Source organism: Salmo salar, chromosome 18, assembly GCF_965601325.2.
Source record: "Salmo salar chromosome 18, fSalSal1, whole genome shotgun sequence".
Taxonomy (NCBI): domain Eukaryota; kingdom Metazoa; phylum Chordata; class Actinopteri; order Salmoniformes; family Salmonidae; genus Salmo; species Salmo salar.
The window spans coordinates 100,421,161-100,439,927 of NC_138308.1; the positions used below are offsets into that span (position 1 = coordinate 100,421,161).

Sequence of the window (18,767 nt, forward strand, 5' to 3'; positions counted from 1 at the left end):
TAGACAGGTCTCTCCAGGATCACAGCACCAGCTGTATATAATATATAAACATCATATATAAACAGGTCTCTCCAGGATCACAGCTCCAGCTGTATATAATATATAAACATCATATATAAAACAGGTCACTCCAGGATCACAGCTCCAGCTGTATATAATATATAAACATCATATATAGACAAGTCTCTCCAGGATCACAGCACCAGCTGTATATAATATATAAACAGGTCTCTCCAGGATCACAGCTCCAGCAGTATATAATATATAAACATAAATAATTTCTTCACCAAAGACCAAAATATTAGACAATACAAATACAGTATATCTTAACTTTATAAGGTATAGGGGGCAGTATTTTCATTTTCGGATGAAAAGCGTGCCCAGAGTAAACTGCCTAATACTCGGGCCCAGAGTAAAATATTTGCATATTATTAGTAGATTTGGATAGAGAACACTCTGAACTTTCTGAAACTGTTTGAATGATGTCTGTGAGTATAACAGAACTCATATGGCAGGCCAAAACCTGAGAAAAATCCAACCAGGAAGTGGGAAATCTGATGCTTGTAGTCAAGTCATTGCCTATCTAACACACAGTGACTTAGGGTTCACTTTTGCACTTCCTAAGGCTTCCACTAGATGAACCTTGTTTCAGGCTTTTGCAGTGAACAGAGAGCAAGCAAGAAGGCCGGGAAGTTGGTGACTCAGAAAATGACATGAGTTTAGTGGCGCGCATTCACATGATGAGGTAGCTGTGTTCCATAACGTTTTTCAAGACATTGGAATCATCCTGTTGGAATATTATTGTAACGCCCTGGCCATAGAGAGGGTTTTTTGTTCTTTATTTTGGTTAGGCCAGGGTGTTACATTGGGTGGGCGTTCTATGTTCATTTTTCTATGTTTTTGTATTTCTTTGTTTTGGGCCGTGTGTGGCTCCCAATCAGGCACAGCTGTAGTTCGTTGTTGCTGATTGGGAGTCACACATAAGGAGCCTGTTTTTCCTTTGGGTTTTGTGGGGGATTGTTTCTGTTTAGTGTTTTGAACCCGACAGGACTGTTTGGTTGTTGGTTTTCTTGTTTTGTTGTATAGTGTTCTTACGTTTATTAAAACTCAAGATGAACACTAACTCCGCTGTCTACTCTTTCCACAGACAGCCGTTACGATTATTTAATATTTATGTTAAAAAGGCCCTAAAGATTGATGCTATACAACGTTTGACATGTTTCTACGAAGGTAAATATAACTTTTTTGACTTTTCATCGTGAAATTTTTGGCGCACTTCCTACATTTGGAGTAGCTTACTGAACGCACAAACAACAAGGAGGTATTTAGACATAAATTATGGACTTTATCGAACAAAACAACATTTGTTGTGGACCTGGGATTCCTGGAAGTGCCTTCTGATGAAGATCATCAAAGGTAAGTGAATATTTATAATGTTATTTATGATTTTAGATGACTCCAAAATGGCGGGTATCTGTATTGCCTGATGTATTTTTCTGAGCGCCGTACTCAGATTATTGCAAAGTGTGCTTTCCCCGTGAAGCTTTTTTGAAATCTGTCATTGATATTTCACTGGTTGTTGAATAGTGTGAACCGTGGGTGGGTCTACTAACGTAGCCCTGAGAAGTTAATCAATCTGTTCTAACTAACAGCCTCTCTTGTCTTTCCCCAGGGAACAACTATGAAGTAGATGGTGAACTTTGAGAAGCTGCGGATGACCCACGTGGGTCGTATGTCCTCTGTCAACATGGCCCAGCAATCATGTTCAGAACCAGGAAACATCAGGAGAAACACGGAAAACCCAGAATACTACCACCATCCCCTTCAGGACCAATCACATCCTGTAGAATACTACCACCATCCCCTTCAGGACCAATCACATCACTGTAGAATACTACCACCATCCCCTTCAGGACCAATCACATCACTGTAGAATACTACCACCATCCCCTTCAGGACCAATCACATCCTGTAGAATACTACCACCATCCCCTTCAGGACCAATCACATCACTGTAGAATACTACCACCATTCCCTTCAGGACCAATCACATCCTGTAGAATACTACCACCATCCCCTTCAGGACCAATCACATCACTGTAGAATACTACCACCATCCCCTTCAGGACCAATCACATCCTGTAGAATACTACCACCATCCCCTTCAGGACCAATCACATCACTGTAGCATACTACCACCATCCCCTTCAGGACCAATCACATCCTGTAGAATACTACCACCATCCCCTTCAGGACCAATCACATCACTGTAGAATACTACCACCATCCCCTTCAGGACCAATCACATCACTGTAGCATACTACCACCATCCCCTTCAGGACCAATCACATCACTGTAGCATACTACCACCATCCCCTTCAGGACCAATCACATCCTGTAGAATACTACCACCATCCCCTTCAGGACCAATCACATCACTGTAGCATACTACCACCATTCCCTTCAGGACCAATCACATCCTGTAGAATACTACCACCATCCCCTTCAGGACCAATCACATCACTGTAGCATACTACCACCATCCCCTTCAGGACCAATCACATCCTGTAGAATACTACCACCATCCCCTTCAGGACCAATCACATCCTGTAGAATACTACCACCATCCCCTTCAGGACCAATCACATCACTGTAGAATACTACCACCATCCCCTTCAGGACCAATCACATCCTGTAGAATACTACCATCATCCCCTTCAGGACCAATCACATCACTATAGAATACTATCACCATCCCCTTCAGGACCAATCACATCCTGTAGAATACTACCACCATGCCCTTCAGGACCAATCACATCACTGTAGAATACTACCACCATCCCCTTCAGGACCAATCACATCCTGTAGAATACTACCATCATCCCCTTCAGGACCAATCACATCACTGTAGAATACTACCACCATCCCCTTCAGGACCAATCACATCACTGTAGAATACTACCACCATCCCCTTCAGGACCAATCACATCCTGTAGAATACTACCACCATCCCCTTCAGGACCAATCACATCACTGTAGAATACTACCACCATCCCCTTCAGGACCAATCACATCACTGTAGAATACTACCACCATCCCCTTCAGGACCAATCACATCCTGTAGAATACTACCATCATTCCCTTCAGGACCAATCACATCACTGTAGATTGTCCATGGTTGTCCACAGGTAGATTGTTGATATTACCAGCTTCTTCTTTTTTGAGAAACCCCCCAATGTTCAGGAGAAACCACACAGTGGTCATGTGAAACCACACAGTGTTCAGGAGAAACCACACAGTGTTCTGGAGAAACCACACAGTGTTCAGGAGAAACCACACAGTGTTCTGGAGAAACCACACAGTGTTCTGGAGAAACCACACAGTGTTCAGGAGAAACCACACAGTGTTCTGGAGAAACCACACAGTGGTCATGTGAAACCACACAGTGTTCAGGAGAAACCACACAGTGTTCAGGAGAAACCACACAGTGTTCTGGAGAAACCACACAGTGTTCTGGAGAAACCACACAGTGTTCTGGAGAAACCACACAGTGTTCAGGAGAAACCACACAGTGTTCTGGAGAAACCACACAGTGTTCTGGAGAAACCACACAGTGTTCTGGAGAAACCACACAGTGTTCTGGAGAAACCACACAGTGTTCTGGAGAAACCACACAGTGTTCTGGAGAAACCACACAGTGTTCTGGAGAAACCACACAGTGTTCAGGAGAAACCACACAGTGTTCTGGAGAAACCACACAGTGTTCTGGAGAAACCACACAGTGTTCTGGAGAAACCACACAGTGTTCTGGAGAAACCACACAGTGTTCTGGAGAAACCACACAGTGTTCTGGAGAAACCACACAGTGTTCAGGAGAAACCACACAGTGTTCTGGAGAAACCACACAGTGTTCTGGAGAAACCACACAGTGTTCTGGAGAAACCACACAGTGTTCTGGAGAAACCACACAGTGTTCAGGAGAAACCACACAGTGTTCAGGAGAAACCACACAGTGTTCAGGAGAAACCACACAGTGTTCTGGAGAAACCACACAGTGTTCTGGAGAAACCACACAGTGTTCAGGAGAAACCACACAGTGTTCAGGAGAAACCACACAGTGTTCTGGAGAAACCACACAGTGTTCTGGAGAAACCACACAGTGTTCTGGAGAAACCACACAGTGTTCTGGAGAAACCACACAGTGTTCTGGAGAAACCACACAGTGTTCAGGAGAAACCACACAGTGTTCTGGAGAAACCACACAGTGGTCATGTGAAACCACACAGTGTTCAGGAGAAACCACACAGTGTTCTGGAGAAACCACACAGTGTTCAGGAGAAACCACACAGTGTTCAGGAGAAACCACACAGTGTTCTGGAGAAACCACACAGTGTTCAGGAGAAACCACACAGTGTTCAGGAGAAACCACACAGTGTTCTGGAGAAACCACACAGTGTTCAGGAGAAACCACACAGTGTTCAGGAGAAACCACACAGTGTTCTGGAGAAACCACACAGTGTTCTGGAGAAACCACACAGTGTTCTGGAGAAACCACACAGTGTTCTGGAGAAACCACACAGTGTTCTGGAGAAACCACACAGTGTTCAGGAGAAACCACACAGTGTTCTGGAGAAACCACACAGTGTTCTGGAGAAACCACACAGTGTTCTGGAGAAACCACACAGTGTTCAGGAGAAACCACACAGTGTTCAGGAGAAACCACACAGTGTTCTGGAGAAACCACACAGTGTTCTGGAGAAACCACACAGTGTTCTGGAGAAACCACACAGTGTTCTGGAGAAACCACACAGTGTTCAGGAGAAACCACACAGTGTTCAGGAGAAACCACACAGTGTTCAGGAGAAACCACACAGTGTTCTGGAGAAACCACACAGTGTTCTGGAGAAACCACACAGTGTTCTGGAGAAACCACACAGTGTTCTGGAGAAACCACACAGTGTTCTGGAGAAACCACACAGTGTTCTGGAGAAACCACACAGTGTTCTGGAGAAACCACACAGTGTTCAGGAGAAACCACACAGTGTTCAGGAGAAACCACACAGTGTTCTGGAGAAACCACACAGTGTTCTGGAGAAACCACACAGTGTTCAGGAGAAACCACACAGTGTTCTGGAGAAACCACACAGTGTTCAGGAGAAACCACACAGTGTTCAGGAGAAACCACACAGTGTTCTGGAGAAACCACACAGTGTTCTGGAGAAACCACACAGTGTTCAGGAGAAACCACACAGTGTTCTGGAGAAACCACACAGTGTTCTGGAGAAACCACACAGTGTTCTGGAGAAACCACACAGTGTTCTGGAGAAACCACACAGTGTTCTGGAGAAACCACACAGTGTTCTGGAGAAACCACACAGTGTTCTGGAGAAACCACACAGTGTTCATTAGAATTTTCATGTTGCCATGTCACCAGTGTAGCCTCACTTCTGGGTCTGGTGTTCTTATCAATGTGTCTCTCTTTCCCTCTTCTCTCTTTCTCTCGGTCGGCCTCTGGTAAACTGGCTCATCTTGGTGGTCAATCCTGTCTGAACTTGTCTCTCTTTCTCTCTCCATCCACTCCTTGCCCTCCACGCTTCACTGTTCTAGGAAGATGAAATTGAAGAGTTCAAGGTAAGTTGATGAGGTACGATCTTTCCATGCTTTTTTCTTCTGTCTGATTTGTTCTCATGCTTGTGGTCGTGTAGTGTATCATACTATATTGAAATGGAAAAGGGTTAAATGTTGTATCTTATATAAATAAGGTACCTCTCTCCTCACATGTCACTGTCATCCAGCTGTCTGGTGATTCTCCTTCAGAGTTGGTACACTTGTAGAGTCCTTCATCTGACTTGGATACTGCAGGGATGGTCATCTCTCCTGTAGTCTCAGTCCTGATGAGGGATCCATCTTTGTAGAAATTAGCTGTGAGGTCAGAGGGAGTTCCCTGATATCTGCAGCGCAGAGTCACAGAATCTCCCTCAGTCACAGGAAGGGCAGGGCTCTCCAGGATCACAGCTCCAGCTGTATATAATATATAAACATCATATATAAACAGGTCTCTCCAGGATCACAGCTCCAGCTGTATATAATATATAAACATCATATATAAACAGGTCTCTCCAGGATCACAGCACCAGCTGTATATAATATATAAACATCATATATAAAACAGGTCTCTCCAGGATCACAGCAGCAGCTGTATATAATATATAAACATCATATATAAACAGGTCTCTCCAGGATCACAGCTCCAGCTGTATATAATATATAAACATCATATATAAACAGGTCTCTCCAGGATCACAGCTCCAGCTGTATATAATATATAAACATCATATATAAACAGGTCTCTCCAGGATCACAGCTCCAGCTGTATATAATATATAAACATCATATATAAACAGGTCTCTCCAGGATCACAGCTCCAGCTGTATATAATATATAAACATCATATATAAACAGGTCTCTCCAGGATCACAGCACCAGCTGTATATAATATATAAACATCATATATAAACAGGTCTCTCCAGGATCACAGCTCCAGCTGTATATAATATATAAACATCATATTTAAACAGGTCTCTCCAGGATCATAGCACCAGCTGTATATAATATATAAACAGGTCTCTCCAGGATCACAGCTCCAGCTGTATATAATATATAAACATCATATATAAACAGGTCTCTCCAGGATCACAGCACCAGCTGTATATAATATATAAACATCATATATAAACAGGTCTCTCCAGGATCACAGCTCCAGCTGTATATAATATATAAACATCATATTTAAACAGGTCTCTCCAGGATCATAGCACCAGCTGTATATAATATATAAACAGGTCTCTCCAGGATCACAGCTCCAGCTGTATATAATATATAAACATCATATATAAACAGGTCTCTCCAGGATCACAGCTCCAGCTGTATATAATATATAAACATCATATATAAACAGGTCTCTCCAGGATCACAGCTCCAGCTGTATATAATATATAAACATCATATATAAACATAACATCAGCTCTCTGAAACCAGATGAACCACTAAACACTATAATGTTAGTAGATGGTGTTTGTGGACATACCAGGTACTGTGATGTTGACAGCATTGCTGTGTTCTCCAGACCCAGACTCACACCAGTACACTCCACTGTCTGATGGTATTAGTGACACGATGCATGAAGACCCTTGTGGTTTTCCCCAGTCAGTATTACAATCTGAAAGGATTCCTCTCTCTGTGTTCCTCACCACTCTCCATCTAGCAGAGTTCCCCTGAACCTCACAGCTCAGAGAGACAGACTCATATTCAAAGAACTGAGATCTGTCAGGACTGACACTCAGAGAGGCTGGAAGAGAGAGATCTGAGAAAGAGACAGAGAGACAGAGAGAGAGAAAGACAGACAGAGGGATAGAGAGAGAAAGAGAGTGAGAGAGTTGCATTGTCTAAAGTAAATTATTAAATAAGGCCCTCAAGAGCAGTAGAGCCTGTATTGGAACAGAGATACTGAAACACAGCAGAGAGAGGCTATTCTCTAGCTGTTTAACCTGGTGATGAGGGTAGGATAGTATCCTGAGACAAGGCTTTATATTCTAACAGAGATGCTGAAACAGAGCAGAGAGAGTCTATTCTCTAGCTGTTTAACCTGGTGATGAGGGTAGGACACTATCCTGAGATCTGGAGACAAGGCTTTATATTCTAACAGAGATGCTGAAACACAGCAGAGAGAGGCTATTCTCTAGCTGTTTAACCTGGCTATTCTATATATATTAGTGTAGGTAGGGTTAGTGTAGATTAGGTAGGGTTAGTGTAGGGTAGGTAGGGATAGTGTAGATTAGGTAGGGTTAGTGTAGGGTAGTTAGGGTTAGTGTAGGGGTAGGTAGGGTTAGTGTAGGATAGGTAGGGTTAGTGTAGGGGTAGGTAGGGTTAGTGTAGGGGTAGGTAGGGTTAGTGTAGATTAGGTAGGGTTAGTAGGGTTAGTGTAGGGTAGGTAGGGTTAGTGTAGGGTAGATAGGGTTAGTGTAGGGGTAGGTAGGGTTAGTGTAGGGTAGGTAGGGTTAGTGTAGGGTAGGTAGGGTTAGTGTAGGGTAGGTAGGGTTAGTGTAGGGGTAGGTAGGGTTAGTGTAAGGTAGGTAGGGTTAGTGTAGAGGTAGGTTAGTGTAGGGGTAGGTAGGGTTAGTGTAGAGGTAGGTTAGTGTAGGGGTAGGTAGGGTTAGTGTAGAGGTAGGTTAGTGTAGGGGTAGGTAGGGTTAGTGTAGAGGTAGGTTAGTGTAGGGGTAGGTAGGGTTAGTGTAGAGGTAGGTTAGTGTAGGGGTAGGTAGGGTTAGTGTAGAGGTAGGTTAGTGTAGGGGTAGGTAGGGTTAGTGTAGAGGTAGGTTAGTGTAGGGGTAGGTAGGGTTAGTGTAGAGGTAGGTTAGTGTAGGGGTAGGTAGGGTTAGTGTAGAGGTAGGTTAGTGTAGGGGTAGGTAGGGTTAGTGTAGAGGTAGGTTAGTGTAGGGGTAGGTAGGGTTAGTGTAGAGGTAGGTTAGTGTAGGGGTAGGTAGGGTTAGTGTAGGGTAGGTAGGGTTAGTGTAGAGGTAGGTTAGTGTAGGGGTAGGTAGGGTTAGTATATGGGCTCAATATTTTTTTTTTTTAAAGGCACACGTAACCTACATATCAATGCACACATTGTGGCTTGTAGGCCTCTCCAGGTCGCACACTGTGAAATTTGGTGGAGGATCGGTGGTGGTCAGGGGGGTGTTTCAGCAAGGCTGGAATCGGGCAGATTTGTCTTCGTGAAGGATGCATGAATCAAGCCACGTACAAGGTTGTTCTGGAAGAAAACGTGCTTCCTTCTGCTCTGACTGTCACACCCTGATCTGTTTCACCTGTCTTTGTGATTGTTTCCACCCCCCTCCCCGCCCATCTTCCCCATTATCCCCTGTGTATTTATACGTGTTCTCTGTTTGTCTGTTGCCAGTTCGTCTTGTTTGTCAAGTCAACCACCATTTTGTGTTTCAGCTCCTTTTCCCAGTCTCTCTTTTTCTCGCCTTCCTGGTTTTGACCCTTGCCTGTCCTGACTCTGAGCCCGCCTGCCTGACCACTCTGCCTGCAGACCTGTACCTTTGCCCCCCTCTGGATTACCGACCTCTGCATACCCTGACCCTGAAACCTGCCCGTCGTCCGGTACCGTTGCCCCACCTCTGATTACCCAGTCTTGACCTGTGTATTGCCTGCCCCTATTGGATCATTAAACTAGTGTTTATTACGACGTGGTCTGCATCTGGGTCTTTCATACCTGATAGTGACAATGTTCCCCAACTCTGAGGATAGTTTTTTTCCAGCAGGACAATGCTCCATGCCACACAGCCAGGTCAATCAAGGTGTGGATGGAGGACCACCAGATCAAGACCCTGTCATGGCCAGCCCAATCTCCAGACCTGAACCCCATTGTAGCTGGAGGACCACCAGATCAAGACCCTGTCATGGCCAGCCCAATCTCCAGACCTGAACCCCATTGAAAACCTCTGGAATGTGATCAAGATGAAGATGGACGGTCACAAGACATCAAACAAAGCCGAGCTGCTTGAATTTAAACGCCAGGACCAGCATACTCAACGTCAATTTGGAAGACTGGTGGAGAGTATGCCAAGACGCATGAAAGCTGATGAGGGAAATCAGGGTTCTCTCTTCCTAAGTTAAAACATTAGTATTGTGTTGTTTAAAAATTAATATGAACTTATTTTCTTTGCTTTATTCGAGGTCTGACAACACTGCATCTTTTTTGTTATTTTGACCAGTTGTCATTTTCTGCAAATAAACGCTCTAAATGACAATATCCATAGCTCCCACCATGTCATGAGCCCTTGTAGATTACATGTTATCATACCTTCAGACAGGTCAACATTCACAAATGCAAGAGAGCATCAGCTGTTCCGGACGACTGTGTGTTGTCGCTCTCCGTAGCCAACGTGAGTAAGACCTTTAAACAGGTCAACATACACAGGGGCAGAGAGAGAGAGAGAAAGCGAGAGAAATAGAGAGAGATAGAAAGATGTATGCCATATGTACGACCATATTAGAGACACATATTTCCCTCAGATTACACAGATCCACAAAGAATTCGAAAACAAACCCAATTTTGATAAACTCCCATATCTACTGGGTGAAATACCACAGTGTTCCACCACAGCAGCAAGATTTGTGACCTGTTGTCACAAGAAAAGGGCAACCAGTGAAGAACAAACACCATTGTAAATATAACCCATATTTATGCTTTTTTAATTTCCCTTTTGTACTTTAACCATTTGTACATTGTTACAACACTGTATATATACATAATATGACATTTGAAATGTCTTTATTCTTTTGGAACTTCTGTGAGTTTTTACTGTTCATTTTTATTGTTTATTTCACTTTTGTATATTATCTACCTCACTTACTTTGGCAATGTTAACATGTGTTTCCCATGACAATAAAGCCCCTTGAATTGAATTGAATTGATATGGAGAGAGGAAGAGAGAGAAATAGAGAGAGAAACAGGAGGGGGGGTAGAGTGGAGAGAGTGGGAGAAAGATAAATAGAGAGAGAGAGACTGGATGGAGAGAGGAGAGAGTGGAGAGAGTGGAGAGAGTGGAGAGAGAGAGAGTGGGAGAGAGAGAGATAGAGAGAGGGATGGAGGGTAGAGTGGAGAGAGCGGGAGAAAGATAAATAGTGAGAGAGAGACAGAATGGAGGGAGGGAGGGAGGGAGGGAGGGAGGGAGGGAGGGAGGGAGGGAGGGGGAGGGAGGGAGGGAGGGAGGGAGGGAGGGAGGGAGGAGAGAGAAGTGACAGTCTCTCTATTGTAGTTCTGCAGACCTGATTTACGATAACCCACCCCAGGGTTGGATTGCAGCTATTAATCCCAGGGTTGGATTGCAGCTATTAACCCCAGGGTTGGATTGCAGCTATTAATCCCAGGGTTGGATTGCAGCTATTAACCCCAGGGTTGGATTACAGCTATTAACCCCAGGGTTGGATTGCAGCTATTAACCCCAGGGTTGGATTGCAGCTATTAACCCCAGGGTTGGATTGCAGCTATTAACCCCAGGGTTGGATTACAGCTATTAACCCCAGGGTTGGATTGCAGCTATTAACCCCAGGGTTGGATTGGAGCTATTAACCCCAGGGTTGGAGTTATAGTCATTATGTAGCTATATGAGTCTGTATGGAGTTATAGTCATTATGTAGCTATATGAGTCTGTATGGAGTTATAGTCATTATGTAGCTATATGAGTCTGTATGGAGTTATAGTCATTATGTAGCTATATGAGTCTGTATCTCACATCACAGAGTATCACTTTCTACCCTGTGATGTGTTGCAGGTGAGAGCAGCTAGAACAGGTGGAGATCCATTATGGAACCTTCTATACTAAGAGAATAAGGACTGGAGACATGAAGAACCAATGAAGAGACCAGGAAGAAATGATACTATTATAGAACAGGTGATGAATATACAGAAATGTTACTATTATAGAACAGGTGATGAATATAGATAAATGTTACTATTATAGAACAGGTGATGAATATAGATAAATGTTACTATTATAGAACAGGTGATGAATATAGATAAATGTTACTATTATAGAACAGGTGATGAATATAGATAAATGTTACTATTATAGAACAGGTGATGAATATAGAGAGATGTTACTATTATAGAACAGGTGATGAATATAGATAAATGTTACTATTATAGAACAGGTGATGAATATAGAGAAATGTTACTATTATAGAACAGGTGATGAATATAGATAAATGTTACTATTATAGAACAGGTGATGAATATAGATAAATGTTACTATTATAGAACAGGTGATGAATATAGATAAATGTTACTATTATAGAACAGGTGATGAATATAGAGAAATGTTACTATTATAGAACAGGTGATGAATATAGATAAATGTTACTATTATAGAACAGGTGATGAATATAGAGAAATGTTACTATTATAGAACAGGTGATGAATATAGATAAATGTTACTATTATAGAACAGGTGATGAATATAGATAAATGTTACTATTATAGAACAGGTGATGAATATAGATAAATGATACTATTATAGAACAGGTGATGAATATAGATAAATGTTACTATTATAGAGCAGGTGATGAATATAGAGAAATGTTACTATTATAGAACAGGTGATGAATATAGATAAATGTTACTATTATAGAACAGGTGATGAATATAGATAAATGTACTCACCTCCACCTTGTCCGAGGCTACAGTATACCAGTGTACTCAACAGCACTGAAACACACAGAGAGAACTATCACTATGGTACATGATGTAAACACTGAAACACACAGAGAGAACGATCACTATGGTACATGATGTAAACACTGTAACACACAGAGAGAACTATCACTATGGTACATGATGTAAACACTGAAACACACAGAGAGAACTATCACTATGGTACATGATGTAAACACTGAAACACACAGAGAGAACTATCACTATGGTACATGATGTAAACACTGAAACACACAGAGAGAACTATCACTATGGTACATGATGTAAACACTGAAACACACAGAGAGAACTATCACTGTGGTACATGATGTAAACACTGAAACACACAGAGAGAACTATCACTATGGTACATGATGTAAACACTGAAACACACAGAGAGAACTATCACTGTGGTACATGATGTAAACACTGAAACACACAGAGAGAACTATCACTATGGTACATGATGTAAACACTGAGCTGTTCCACGTACAGTTCCAGTCAAAAGTTTGGACACACCTACTCATTCAAGGGTTTTTCTTTATTTTTTACTATTTTCTACATTGTGGAATAATAGTGAAGACATCAAAACTATGAAATAACACATATGGAATCATGTAATAACCAAAGAAGTGTTACACAAATCAAAATATATTTAATATTTTAGATTCTTCAAAGTAGCCACCCTTTGCCTTGGCATTTTTGTTTTTTTGAAACCAGGTTTCACTTGCGCTATATAAGATGGAAGGGAGTTCATGGCTCTGTATATTAGATGGAAGGGAGTTCATGGCTCTGTATATTAGATGGAAGGGAGTTCATGACTGTATAATACTGTATATTAGATGGAAGGGAGTTCATGTCTCTCTATAATACTGTATATTAGATGGAAGGGAGTTCATGGCTCTCTATAATACTGTATATTAGATGGAAGGGAGTTCATGGCTCTCTATAATACTGTATATTAGATGGAAGGGAGTTCATGTCTCTCTATAATACTGTATATTAGATGGAAGGGAGTTCATGACTGTATAATACTGTATATTAGATGGAAGGGAGTTCATGTCTCTCTATAATACTGTATATTAGATGGAAGGGAGTTCATGACTGTATAATACTGTATATTAGATGGAAGGGAGTTCATGTCTCTCTATAATACTGTATATTAGATGGAAGGGAGTTCATGTCTCTCTATAATACTGTATATTAGATGGAAGGGAGTTCATGGCTCTCTATAATACTGTATATTAGATGGAAGGGAGTTCATGGCTCTCTATAATACTGTATATTAGATGGAAGGGAGTTCATGTCTCTCTATAATACTGTATATTAGATGGAAGGGAGTTCATGGCTCTCTATAATACTGTATATTAGATGGAAGGGAGTTCATGGCTCTCTATAATACTGTATATTAGATGGAAGGGAGTTCATGGCTCTCTATAATACTGTATATTAGATGGAAGGGAGTTCATGTCTCTCTATAATACTGTATATTAGATGGAAGGGAGTTCCATGCACTCATGGCTCTCTATAATACCGTACGTTTCCCTTGAATTTGTTCTGGACCTGTGGACTGTGAAAAGACCCCTGGTGGCATGTCTGGTGGGGTAAGTGTGTGTGTCAGAGCTGTGTGTAAGTTGACAAAGCAAGCAATTTGGGATTTTCATCACATTCATGTTTCTTATAAAAAGAAGAAGTGATGCAGTCAGTCTCTCCTCAACTCTTATCCAAGAGAGACTGGCAGCATAGTATTTATGTCAGCCCTCTGATTATAATGAAGAGCAAAACATGCCGCTCTGTTCTGGGCCAGCTGCAGTTTAACTAGTTATTTTTTTGCAGCACTTGACCATTTGACTGGACAATAATCAAGATAAGATAGAGCCAGCAGGACTTGCTTTGTGGAGTGTTGCAACCGAGGACAGGCGATTTTTACGCGCTACAGCACTCGGCGGCCCCGTTCTTTGAGCTTGTGTGGCCTACCACTTTGTGGCTGAGCCGTTGTTGCTCCAAGACGTTACCACTTCACAATAACAGCACTTATACTTGACCGGGGCAGCTCTAGCAGGGCAGAAATTTGATGAACTGACTTGATGGAACGGTGGCATCCTATGACGGTGCCACGTTGAAAGTCACCGAGCTCTTCAGTAAGGCCATTCTACTGCCAATGTTTGTCTATGGAGATTGCATGACAGTGTGCTCAATTTTACACACCTGTCAGCAACGTGTGTGGCTGAAATAGCCAAATACACTAATATGAAGGGGTGTCCACATACTTTTAGGCCATGTTGTGTACAGATGATACTATTATGTACACAATTGCCCCGACTGCTGACCTGGCTGAGACAAGACTACAGTCCCATTACCCCCCCTGCTGACCTTATGGTGATGGTTATGGTTATACTATTTATCAACCTTTCTACCTGTTGTTATGGTTATACTATTTATCAACCTTTCTACCTGTTGTTATGGTGATACTATTTATCAACCTTTCTACCTGTTGTTGTTATGGTGATACTATTTATCAACCTTTCTACCTGTTGTTATGGTTATACTATTTATCAACCTGTCTACCTGTTGTTGATTATGGTGATACTATTTATCAAAGCGCAGATGCCTCTAATGTTAAACCCCTAGAAGCTGTTTTTCATAAAGCCCTTCATTTTGTCACAGGAGACAGTTTTACTACTCATCATTGGTGGACTGGACCTTTGAAGTCATGTAGATCACATCATCACGCTCTTTCTGTTTACAAAGCCCTGCCCCACAAACTTCCAAATGACCTAACATTAATGTTATCAAGTTATCAATCCCGTTCACAGGGTTGGTTAACTATGGAGACTCCTTTAGTATCTAGAGAGTTAGGTGGAGACTCCTTTAGTGTCTAGAGAGTTAGGTGGAGACTCCTTTAGTGTCTAGAGAGTTAGGTGGAGACTCCTTTAGTTTCTAGAGAGTTTGGTGGAGACTCCTTTAGTGTCTAGAGAGTTTGGTGGAGACTCCTTTAGTGTCTAGAGAGTTAGGTGGAGACTCCTTTAGTGTCTAGAGAGTTAGGTGAAGATTCCTTTAGTTTCTAGAGAGTTTGGTGGAGACTCCTTTAGTGTCTAGAGAGTTAGGTGGAGACTCCTTTAGTGTCTAGAGAGTTTGGTGGAGACTCCTTTAGTGTCTAGAGAGTTAGGTAGATCAGCCTTTAGTGTCTAGAGAGTTAGGAAGATCAGCCTTTAGTTTCTGGTGTCTAGAGAGTTAGGTGGAGACTCCTTTAGTGTCTAGAGAGTTAGGTGGAGACTCCTTTAGTGTCTAGAGAGTTAGGTGAAGATTCCTTTAGTGTCTAGAGAGTTAGGTGAAGATTCCTTTAGTGTCTAGAGAGTTAGGTGGAGACTCCTTTAGTGTCTAGAGAGTTAGGTGGAGACTCCTTTAGTTTCTAGAGAGTTTGGTGGAGACTCCTTTAGTGTCTAGAGTGTTAGGTGAAGATTCCTTTAGTTTCTAGAGAGTTTGGTGGAGACTCCTTTAGTGTCTAGAGAGTTAGGAAGATCAGCCTTTAGTTTCTGGTGTCTAGAGAGTTAGGTGGAGACACCTTTAGTGTCTAGAGAGTTAGGAAGATCAGCCTTTAGTTTCTGGTGTCTAGAGAGTTAGGTGGAGACTCCTTTAGTGTCTAGAGAGTTAGGTGGAGACTCCTTTAGTGTCTAGAGAGTTAGGTGGAGACTCCTTTAGTGTCTAGAGAGTTAGGAAGATCAGCCTTTAGTGTCTAGAGAGTTAGGTAGATCAGCCTTTAGTTTCTGGTGTCTAGAGAGTTAGGTAGCTCAGCCTTTAGTGTCTAGAGATTTAGGTAGATCAGCCTTTAGTGTCTAGAGAGTTAGGTAGATCAGCCTTTAGTGTCCAGAGAGTTAGGTAGATCAGCCTTTGCTTTCCTTGCGCCGTGTTGTGGAATAATCTACAATACAGTTTAAAATTGAAGGAATTGGTGTCTCTCGGTCATTCAGATGGATAGGTGGATAGGATCACTTTTTATGATTGTGTTTTGCATTTCATTTATTGTGTATAATAATGTGTTTTTCATTGTGTAGAATGTGAAGTTTAATGTGTTCAATGAATTTTAATGTGTATTGTGGTACAACAGCAGGTGTTTTTAATGTTTTGTGGATTACAAAATACATGTAATAAATCATACAGATATTAAACCACATAGATATTAAACCATATAGATAATCAACTACGTAGATATTAAACGATACAGATAAAACTATACATATATTAAACTACATAGATTTTAAACCATACAGACACTAAACCAAACAGATATTAAACTATATAGATATTAAACCACACAGATATTAAACCATACAGATATTAAACTATTTCGATATTAAACTGTATAGATAATTATCCATACACATATTAAACTATACAGATAATTAACCATACAGATATTAAACTATACAGATATTAAACCTCACAGAAATTAAACTATATAGATATTAATCCACACAGATATTAAACTATATAGATATTAAACCATTTAGATATTAAACTATATTAAATTAATTGTTATTATTATTATTAATTATTATTCAACTATATTAAACTAAATAGATGTTAAACCATATATTAAACCATATACATATTAAACTATTTAGATATTAAACTGTATAGATAATTAACCATACAGATATTAAACTATACAGATAATTAACCATACAGATATTAAACTATATAGATATTAAACTATATAGATATTAAACCACACAGAAATTAAACTTTTATAGATATTAAACTATATAGACAATAAACCATGCAGATATTAAACTATATATATATATAGTTTAATATCTGCATGGTTTATTGTCTATATAGTTTAATATCTATATAGTTTAATTTCTGTGTGGTTTAATATCTATATAGTTTAATATCTATATATATATATATATATATATATCTATATTAAATTATACAGATATTAAACTATATAGATATTAAACCACACAGAAATTAATCTATACAGAAATTAAACTACTGTCACGTCCTGACCAGTAAAAGGGTTCATTTGTCATTGTAGTATGGTCAGGGTGTGTTTAGGGGATTTTTGTTCTATATTTTCTATTTCTATGTTTATTCTAGTTTTCTTTTTCTATGTTTGGCCGAGTATGGTTTCCAATCAGAGGCAGGTGTTTTTCGTTGTCTCTGATTGGAAGCCATACTTAGGCAGCCTGTATTCCTTTGGGTTTTGTGGGTGGTTGTTTTCTGTATAGCCTGTGTTGCCTTATGGAACTGTTTCGTCATTTTTTGTAAAGTAAAAGAAGATGAGCACTATACCCGCTGCACCTTGGTCTGTCCATTACGACGCTTATGACAACTACATTGATATTAAACTATATAGATATTAAACTATATAGATATTAACCTATATAGATATTAAACTATATAGATATTAAACTATATAGATATTAAACCGCACAGATATTAAATTATATGGATTGTCACGACTTCCGCCGAAGTCAGTTCCTCTCCTTGTTCGGGCGGTGTTTGGCGTTCGGCGGTCGGCGTCGCCGGTCTTCTAGCCATCATCAATCCACTTTTAATTTTCCATTTGTTTTGTCTTGTCTTCCCACACACCTGGTCTCAATTCCATCATTACATGTTGTGTATTTAACTTAACTCTGTTCCCCCCATGTCTTTGTGTGGAATTGTTTTTTGTAAGTGCATGTGCACGTTTTCTCTGGTGCGTGACGGGTTTTGTACCCATTGTTTTGTTGTTCTGGATGCCGGTGGTTTTATGAATAAAACTGCTCCGTTGATTACCCAGTTTTGCTCTCCTGCGCCTGACTTCCCTGCCGCCAGTTACGCACCCCTTAGATATTAAACTGCACAGAAATGAAACTACACAGAAATTAAACTATACAGAAATTAAACCAAACAGAAATTAAACCATACAGATATTAAACCATACAGATATTAAACTATACAGATATTAATCCACACATATACATACAGATATTAAACTATACAGATATTAATCCACACATGTATATACAGATATTAAACTATACAGATATTAAACTATACAGATATTAATCCACACATATACATACAGATATTAAACTATACAGATATTAAAGTGAGAGTGAGTACTTACAGAGCTGCCAGCAGACTGGTGTGAGTTCCATTCTGTCTTGCTGCTGAGTGAGACTCTGTGATCTCCAGTTATAGACTTATAGACCCTCCTCCTTCCCCTTCCTGTTCTGACCACACACACAAGGCCCTGCTGACGAGGTGATGAAACAGAGGAAGAGAGAGTAGATTATTTTGTCTATACTTCCTCTACCATTGTATATTTCTTCATTACCACCCTCCCGCCCCTGACCCTGGATTGTCCATTGTCAACTTCCGGTGAAACTGGAGGGCGCACAATTCAAATAAATAATCATAAGTATGATGGATTTTAAACATTTAGGTACATATAAGTGTCTTATATCGGCTGAAAGCTTAAATTCTTGTTAATCTAATTGCACTGTCCAATTTA

The 18,767-nt window shown here is 40.7% G+C and overlaps 1 protein-coding gene across 2 annotated transcripts in view; it reads right to left on the bottom strand.

The window, feature by feature from the left end:
* The window catches only part of LOC123732559 (low affinity immunoglobulin gamma Fc region receptor III), a 37,597-nt gene extending 19,167 nt beyond the window's left edge, over positions 1-18,430 (bottom strand). For both annotated transcript variants that reach the window (XM_045711826.2, XM_045711825.2), the window contains exons 1-4: positions 18,381-18,430; positions 12,230-12,274; positions 7,088-7,363; positions 5,779-6,021 (exon numbers count right to left, since the gene is read on the bottom strand). In XM_045711826.2, the coding sequence (XP_045567782.1) occupies positions 5,779-6,021; positions 7,088-7,363; positions 12,230-12,274; positions 18,381-18,411 (595 nt within the window). In that variant the 5' untranslated portion in view covers positions 18,412-18,430. The remainder of the gene's footprint in view (positions 1-5,778; positions 6,022-7,087; positions 7,364-12,229; positions 12,275-18,380) is intronic.
* Between the last annotated feature and the right edge of the window lie 337 nt (positions 18,431-18,767).